Here is a 9,204-nt window from a genome sequence, read left to right on the forward strand (position 1 = left end):
GTCCTTCCCGTAGAAGCTTCTTTTGAGTTGAGGAGAGCTCAGGTCGGTCATGAATTTCCAAGCTTTTAAACTCGGTGTGAGCTGTGAAGTCATAACCTGCTTTCGCCATCAATTTGTAAGCCTTGGGGTCGAATCCGTCTTTCGTTCGCCTTTGGGGCAAGCTTGCTTCCACCAGATCTACCTTTACCTCTTGCTTCGCTATCTTAGTTAGTGGTGTAGTGAAGTTTTCTTTTATGATTTCGATGTCCCCAACTTTCAAACCTTTTGGAGACTCCATGAATGGTGATTCGCCTTTCTTGCGCCTTGACAGAGGGACATAACGCAAAACTGGTGTGTTTGCAGCATTTTCATTCTTCAAGATCATACCCTTTGTGCTGCGAGTGTATGTTTCACCCTTTCCAGAGTTAAAGGTTCTCGCACTTTCATGTGGTTCTGTGGTTGCGAGTGATTTCAGTTGTGAATTATCTTCTCCTTTTGTAAGAGGGGTTTCTGCAGGCAAAACTTCTAAAATATTATTATTCTTTGAATAAAACTTTGCATCTGCGAAGTGAGACTCAGCTTCTGAGAATGGATTAGAGTCGGCTTCAACCTTCTTTACACCGTCCTGATAAAATTTGAAGCACTGATGCAGTGTTGAAGTTACTACTCCGTTTCCATGAATCCAAGGACGCCCTAGTAACAACTTGTAAGTAGTCCTTGAGTCTATGACATGAAACAATGCACTGGCCTTTAGGTCGCCAATTATGAGTTCTAACCGTATCATGCCTATTGCTCTTTGGCTACCTTGGTTAAAACCTTGAATTACTAGCTTGCTATTTGAGAGCTCGTCCATCAAGATGCCTAATTGCCACATAGTCGACTTTGGCATTATGTTGACAGCTGAGCCATTATCAATGAGGATTCGATCGACTCTCTGTTCTCGAACGTATCCAGAAACATACAAAGGTCTATTATGAAGTTTAGATCCCAACAACAAATTCTCATCTGAGAAGTCTATAGACATACAATAAGAACCACTCTCATATGTCATAGTCGGAGTACTCGAACTTGATGCTCTTGAATTTAGCAATGCATCAATAAGGATGGTTTTGGTCTCTTGAGGAAGTGATAATAGATCCTCTACATTAAACCTTGAAAGGTCTTTTGATACTCCCTCTCCTTCTAGTGATCTTGGAGGGATTCTTTCTTCCTCCGTTGTGTTGATAGCATGACACGCAACGACTTCTGGGTCTTCATCCTGATGATCACAAAGGAAGCTTTTTGGAAGGAAGTCTGCCAAGGTCACTAAGCGTTGAGGTCGAGAGAAATTCATGTCTTCATTATGTACGAGCTTAAGCTTATGAGTCTTCTTCTTTTTCTTATTCTTTTGAGTCTTATTTCCTCTTCTATAGTTTTGGTAAGAGCGAGACTCTCTTTGGGTCGGGATCGACTGCCTTTTCTTTCGGTGGGTCACCACTATCCACCCTTCATCGTCTTCTTCGATTGGTCTTTTCTCTCCTTGAGGATCCTCGTATGAGATTTCCTGAAAGAATTGGACAACTATAGGCTCAAAGGTCCCGAACTGGACCAAGCTTTTCCTTTGCTCAAAAATCAATCTCGACGAAGAAGCCTCAGACATTATCGTCACTTCAGCGTGGTTTGTTTGAGCTACTTCCTCCAAATCTAGCTCAATCCTTTTCTCACGAGCCAACCTTAGAATTAGCTCCTTCAGCACGAAGCATTTCTCTACTGGATGACTGATGACCCGATGATACTTGCAGTAATTGGATCATCTACCTTTCCTGCTTGCTCAGGTCGTTTACATTCTGGCAGCTGGATCAGCTGCTTCTCTAGTAGTTGCTCTAGCATGTCAGCGATATCTGAATCAGGAAATGGGTAAACTTTTTCCTGTCTTTCTTTTAAAGTCAGACGTCGCCTTTCGCTTCCATCATCCTTCTTTTCAACCCTCGCTTCCTTTCCTTTGGAGAATTTCAGCGGGGTTGTGTTTACGACCATAGATTCTTTCGCGGTGCTTTTCACTATCTTTTCAGCACCTTTCATCTCTTTCTTATCTTTCTTTACTTCAGGAACAAGAAAATCTTTAGTTCCTCTAGTGGCGATGCTCAACTCCATATCATGAGCTCGAGTTGCCAGTTCTTCAAATGTGCGGGGCTTTATTCCCTGCAAAATGTAGAGGAGTCCCCAGTGCATGCCTTGGGTGCACATTTCTACAGCCGACAGTTCGGTGAGCCGATCTTTACAGTCAAGACTTAGAGCTCTCCATCTATTGATGTAGTCGATGACTGGTTCTCCCTTTCTTTGTTTCGTATTTGTAAGCTCCATCATGCTTACAGTACGCCTGGTGCTGTAGAAGCGATTGAGAAACTCCTTTTCTAGTTGTTCCCAACTCTCAATGCTTTCTGGCTCCAGATCAGTATACCATTCAAAAGCATTTCCTTTCAAGCTTCGAACAAATTGTCTGACTAGTTGATCTCCTCTTGATCCTGCATTCTCACATGTTTCGACGAAGTGAGCAACGTGCTGTTTTGGATTGCCCTTTCCGTCAAACTGCTGGAATTTTGGAGGCTGATATCCAAGCGGCATTCTCAAGTTGTCGATTCTTTTGGTGTATGGTTTAGAGTACATGAAAGAAGTCTGAGATGGGCCTCCATATTGTGCTCTGATGGAGCTTGTGATCATATCTTGTAATTGTTGAACCGAGAGAGAAGCCACAGAAGTTGATTGTTGTTGTGGCTGATTTTCTTGTACCACGTTCTTCCCTTTGTCATCAACTTTAACGACAGGAGTTTGACTCGATTCAGCAGTTTCACGAGTCTGCATCTGCTCCTTTAAAGCTGCAATTTCGTGGTCTCGTTCATCAACAACCTTCATCAGGAGATTAATTTTTCTCTCCATCTCCGCCATGGCAGTCTCGACTGCTACATCAGCCATCATGACGGACATCACATCTGGGTGTGCTTCTTTCAGTGACCTGCTAGAGGCAGAATCATAATCATTATATAGAGGATTTTCCTTGATGACAATTCCAGCTTTAGGAGATTCCATCAATTGCTTCAGGATGCTCTGCGCGATAGCGGAACCTTGGTCTTGCCCATGGATGATCCCCTTGGAACGACTACGGGTGATAGGTCCCGTGTAGGTGTCGCTTGCAGCTGAAGATTTGGATGCAGCTTTCTTTGATGCCATTGGTTTGCTTGTAGATGTAGATGATGAGAGAGAGATGAGAGGTAGAGATGGTCCCACTGGCGTGCCAATTTGTTCGCACGAGATTTCCGGAGAAATTTAATTCGTGGACTTGAACTTGGGTTGATGTTGTATTTTTGTTGATTTGATGCGATGCGGTTCAATCTCTAGAATTTGATCCTCTGATTCTCTCTCAACTGTATGTCTACGCTTGATTTGGGGGAAGCGGAGCACGTGATGTTCTTGAAGTTTGTTGAACGTCTACGCTTGATTTTGGAGAAGCGGAGCACGTGATGTTCTTGAAGTTTGTTGAACGTCTACGCTTGATTTGGAGAAGCGGAGCACGTGATTTTCTTCAAGTTGGTTGAATGCTTACGCTTGATTTGAGGAAGCGGAGCACGTGATGTTCTTGAAGTTTGTTGAACGTCTACGCTTGATTTGGAGAAGCGGAGCACGTGATGTTCTTGAAGTTTGTTGAACGTCTACGCTTGATTTGGAGAAGCGGAGCACGTGATGTTCTTGAAGTTTGTTGAACGTCTACGCTTGATTTGGAGAAGCGGAGCACGTGATTTTCTTCAAGTTGGTTGAATGCTTACGCTTGATTTGAGGAAGCAGAGCACGTGATGTTCTTGAAGCTTGTTGAACGTCTACGCTTGATTTGGAGAAGCGGAGCACGTGATGTTCTTCAAGTTGGTTGAATGCTTACGCTTGATTTGAGGAAGCGGAGCACGTGATGTTCTTGAAGTTGGAGTCTTGGGAGAAAGTTTGTATCTTCAAAACAGCTTCAATCTTCGAGGGTGGTCAACTTCAGAAGTTAGGGAGTCTTCTAGCTTTTGGAAGAATTCTCTTCTAGCTTTTGGAAGAATTCTCTCTGGATCTTCTAGAGTCAAAATTTTCCAACCTCTACAAATGAGAAGAATTCCTCTATTTATAGAGTTTACTGGTGGGCTTTATGGGTTTGAATCTGGTTGGTCCATGGACCAGACCCATGGGCTCAACCATATGGACTTAGGTTATATTTAGTCTTTGGGCTCAATTAAGCTTTTTTTTTTTTTGGCTTAATTGAACTTAGTCCAAGTAAATAATATTTAATTGAACTAAAATGATTAACTTAATCCAACGATTAATATGAAAACATGTGGCATTCTTAGAATGACCAATTTATTTATTTTAACTCTTTAATTTGGAGCATGTGTCAATTTTAATTAGTCCCAAATTTAATTATTTGTATTTTTCATCATTAACTTAATAAATGATGTGGCAACTTGTGATTGGTCTCAAAATTTCTTATTCAACACCCATTAATTTCATTTGGATTATGATGTAATTAGACAAGGGCAGAAACGATCAATCATTTCAAAGAAACAACAAAGAATTAGGTAACGACAGACCCGTATGGACCAGAAAAGAAAAATAAAATAAAAATCTTTATTAATTTTTATTTTCTCAAGTAAAATCACATCATGATCAATGGTAAGTACATGCAGTAATAAAAATTTAAAAACAAAATTGGTTTTTTTTTTTTTAAAGAAAAAGAATACGTAACATTCCATTTGATGAAGCACATCGAACAAGTAACGCCAACCATTCAAATTTTAAATGTAATCAAGAAGCATTATTATTCTTATCGTTAATTTTGATTCACCACAAAAATAAAAAATAAAAACTAATAATTATTTAACGAAAGGAAAATGGGCATTCCCGCCGCAATAACGGCGATTGGAAAGACAAGTTACCAAAAACTGCAAAACAGTCCCTATATTTTAATGCATTCACATTGAATAGCCCCCTGCTTCAATCCAATTTACAAAACTACCTCCACAAATTTACAGAATGGGGGAAGTTCAACCGGATGCACTATGATCACTCCCATCTCTCTCTGTTTTACCAGAACCACATGAAATTATTGGAATATAGTTCGTTCAATTAACTTTCTATTCAATAATCGCAACAAATAGAAAGAGAAAATTGAATATTATATATATGGATTTATTTGAGAACTCACGGAGTAATGATCTCAGGCGGTTTGTCCAGGGGCTCACCGCTGGAACTGGAAGAGAGAGAAGGATTAGAAGGGAGAGGAAGAGGAGCGTCTGATAATCCAGCGGAGTCTTCGATGAGTGGAGTAGTAGTTGTAGTAGTAGTAGTAGTAGTGGTAGTGGAGGTTGGAGGGAAATCGGAGTGGATCCGGTGAGAGTGAGGGAATCGAGAAGGTTGAGGTTGAAGAGAGTGGAAATTCCAACCGAATTCGGTGAGGATGGTGGAATCGGAATCGGGAGGGAAGAAGAAAAGAGCGTCGGAGGGGGAAGTAGAGGAGGAATCGGCAGTGGAGAAAAGAGGATGAGGAGGAGGAGGAGGAGGAGGAGAATCGGCCATTAATGGAAGAGGAAGGAAGAAGTGAGAGAGAGAGAGAGAGAGAGAAAGGAGAGGGGAATTAATGAATTAATTAAAGAGAGAATTAGGGTTTGAGAAGAGAAAGGGGAAATGGAGTGTACGTTGAAGAAAGAAAAAGAAGAAGAAGAAGAAATGGAAAGGACGCGTAATTTTTTCTTTTTCTTTTTTCTTTTGGTTTTGGGTTTTTGAACTTTTTGAAAGGTTTTGGAAAGCAATGTCCCGTCAATATACAGTTGCGATTGAGAGAAACGTAGAAGGAGGAAGGGAAAAATAAAAAGTAAATTTTAAATTTAAAAAATAGAAAGAAAAAAAAAAGCCTCAACTTCTTAAGAAGAACTAAGTCATGGACGGAGGGTGGCTCCCCACGCGCCCATCTATTCAATTTTACAAATATTCATTATTACGTTTATTTTTTGTTTTAATCCTTAACTCTTATTTCAACTCATTTTTCCTTTTTTTCAAAAAATAAAAAATATATATTATGTTTCTTTATAAATTTTTTTAAACTAAATTTATAAATACACCTCGTTAATTGTTGATGATTAAACACTACAAATAAAATGATATTTGATTTTTAAAATTTAATATTTTGTCTTATAATTTTAATTAAAAATTTGTGTGCTTATGTTCGTTGAAATTGGTGAAAGTATATCGTGATAGAAAATTTTAGAAGAAATTACGAAGATAAATTACAAACACATAAAACTAAAAACGAGATTGTTAATTAGTGAATAGAGTCCTAAGAGTTTATTTCTTTTATGAAAATTGGAATATCTAGCACGTGTGACAATGACTCGGAAAGATATGACAATATTTTTGTTTCAATTTCAATCTTGGTCATTAGTTGTTGTAGCCTTCCAAATAATCTCTAACTTTTGTAATAGTCCAATAGAACCAAACATTATATTACAGCCTTTACAAGAATTACAAGTATTTTTGTAGTTTGGACTCTATCTCTTAGTAAAACATTTAAATTCTCATCCAAATTTAAAAATACATAAAAAAGAAAAAGTTTATAAAAACTATATTTTTAGTTTTCAAACATTTAAATTACTAGATAGCAAAATAAACAAATTGAGGAGTGAAAGCAAAGTTTAATAATCTTTAACTTTTAAAAAATTAAAATTTATAAATCAAACAACAATTTATAATTGAAAAATAAGTTCAAATGTTTAATGTTAATTGTAACTGAAGGGTTATGAATTAAGTTTTGGTTTAATTTATGTTTTAAAACGTGGAGATTAAAAAAAATTAGAGGAAAAGTTTAGTATTAAAATTTGAAATTTAAGAAGGGAAAGAAAAGGAATGATAGTTAGAAAAATGACCGTAAAAAGGGTAAAATGAAGGCACTTTCCGACGAAAAGGAAGGCCATGTTTTTCTGTACCATCACCTAAATTCTCCTTTTCTTTTTCTTTTTATTTCTTTTTTGATCTCTAAGTTATTGTTTTTATTTTATTTATTTATTTTACACAAAACTTCCAATCTCTCTTCTTCTTTTTCTCTCTCATTGTATTTAATTTTACTGAATGCAATGTTTCCCTTTTTTTGTATTATCTATAAACCAATCATTTCATATCTAAAATGGAAAAAGAAATTAAAAACACTTTTCAAAAACAAATAATAATAATGAAAATGGAAAGATCAAATAAAATAAAATAAAATAAGAAAGCTACTTTTTTAAAATTTGTAAAAATATAAAAGAAAAAACAAAATGAAAGTTTGTTTGGTTTAACGGACGATCTTGTTTTTCTGTTTGTGATTTTTGAGCAATAATTTAGGTCAATTTGTATGTTTTAATTAGTTGAAATTAATGAGTTTAGGTATAGATTTAATTGATTAGTAATAATACTAATAATGATCTAATGAAGTAGTATGATAGATATGCACATAAATGAAAATGGATCTCGAAAATCTCGAAAGTAGAATTTTAGTATAAGCGCATATTCCGATGGTAGTTCAAACGTACTGTTCAAGGGTTACTTAATTAATTAAACTTTCTTATCAAAGTAGCGATCTAACTCATTTGATAAGAAAATGCATCCAATGTATAGAATTGTGCAAACCAACTACGCAAGATCTTGATTGAAACCCTAGTCGATGGCGACATGATGGCCCTATTGGATGGTGACCATCCGTGTGAGTGCTAGCACATCCCTCTTTTGAATGGCACGATGTTGACACATTGCCGCCTCAAAGAAAAAGGCTATACATAACCCTATAAAAGCATCTAATGCAACCTTTATTCACATGTATTACACATACTAGCTATCGTTATGATTGTACTCGTTTGTTATTCACTCTCCCCAAATTTCACTTTAAGTTGTTTACTCGCGTTAATTAGAATAGCTATAATGTTAAATTTTGTTGAGTTTTGATATTTTCATTTACACGATCACATTTACTCCAATTACGTCTATTTTAGGGTTAGCTATACCGTATCTACATAATATACGTGTGAAGATTTATCATACTTATTCTCCTAAAACAAGAAACAAGGTATATGGAATATTATTATTATCATAAATATTGGAGAAGGAATTTAAGAATTTATACCCAAACTCACTTTGTTGTTTTAATTATTTTAATTTTTTTTCCCCTTTCCCTATTAGAAGCTATATTGCATTTAGTATCTCTATTATTTATGGGATTATTATAATTTTAAGTTAAAGTAGCTATCTCAATACCACTATTAGTAAATAGCTCATTACTATTACACATACATTTATATATATTTATTATAATCTAGAAATGAAAGTGAAATACTAATTATTATAAAGTTTTAAAGGATTACATTTAGCATGCATCTATGTAATTACAAGTAGTTATGTAATGCATGCACATATTGAATATATTCTAAATTTGTACGTGGAGATCAAATTCTAATTAATTATGTTCTTTTAATTTTATTTTAACAATATGCAGATGAAAACATTCGAATTTATAATCTCTCTTGATCGATAATTTTAGATTTTATAATAGTTTAGCGTTTCAATGTCTGCACGAATTGAGATATATCCAGGTGCACTCAACTGACCTATCGTATATTTTTCGAAAAAAATATATGTATAAATTGAGAGGTTTGATTCTAAATGTTTTTAAATTCAAAATGATAAGAATCTAATTTGTAACTCGAACCATAGCTACATTTTGGCCTATGTACACACCTTATTTTATACGATAATTTATTTTAGATTTCACTAATTATTACGTGAAAGAGATTATTTTTGCAAGATTTTTATAGCGTTTGTTTAGAAAAACGTAAGAATCTAAGTTATTGGATTGGTTTTTTATATTCTTCTATTTACTTACATTAGTGATATCAATTTGGAAGGAATTGGTGTCAGCAACAAAACATTATTTGTATGATATAATTGATTTTTGGGAGATTAATTTCCTTATATTCAACACATTCTTTTGTAGAAGCTTAGCGGAGAAATTGCATAGTTATGTAATTAATTATGATACAACTAATTAAAACCTTACGCAAATTGCACATAATCTCTCAAATATATAAGAGAAGAATATTATTGAATCTTAGCACTTATGGAAAGGGATTTGATCAATACCAATTCCAACCCCAATTTCATGTCATCAATACTATAAAATTATGGACTTTAATGTCAGTT

The 9,204-nt window shown here is 35.5% G+C and overlaps 1 protein-coding gene across 1 annotated transcript; it reads right to left on the reverse strand.

Annotated features, from left to right (window-relative positions):
• Nucleotides 1-4,592: 4,592 nt before the first annotated feature.
• Nucleotides 4,593-5,689, reverse strand: LOC116401673 (probable WRKY transcription factor 57). Its single transcript, XM_031887165.1, has 2 exons — nucleotides 5,189-5,689; nucleotides 4,593-5,062 (listed from the first exon to the last, which is right to left on the reverse strand). Exons 1-2 carry the CDS (start codon nucleotides 5,557-5,559, stop codon nucleotides 5,047-5,049), a joined length of 387 nt encoding a protein of 128 aa, XP_031743025.1. The 5' UTR covers nucleotides 5,560-5,689; the 3' UTR covers nucleotides 4,593-5,046.
• Between the last annotated feature and the right edge of the window lie 3,515 nt (nucleotides 5,690-9,204).

Source organism: Cucumis sativus, chromosome 6, assembly GCF_000004075.3.
Source record: "Cucumis sativus cultivar 9930 chromosome 6, Cucumber_9930_V3, whole genome shotgun sequence".
In the NCBI taxonomy this organism is placed as follows: Eukaryota; Viridiplantae; Streptophyta; class Magnoliopsida; order Cucurbitales; family Cucurbitaceae; genus Cucumis; species Cucumis sativus.

What these genes read in the sequence shown, in the direction of transcription:
- LOC116401673 (XM_031887165.1), bottom strand. Translation starts at nt 5,559, where the DNA reads ATGGCCGATTCTCCTCCTCCTCCTCCTCCTCCTCATCCTCTTTTCTCC.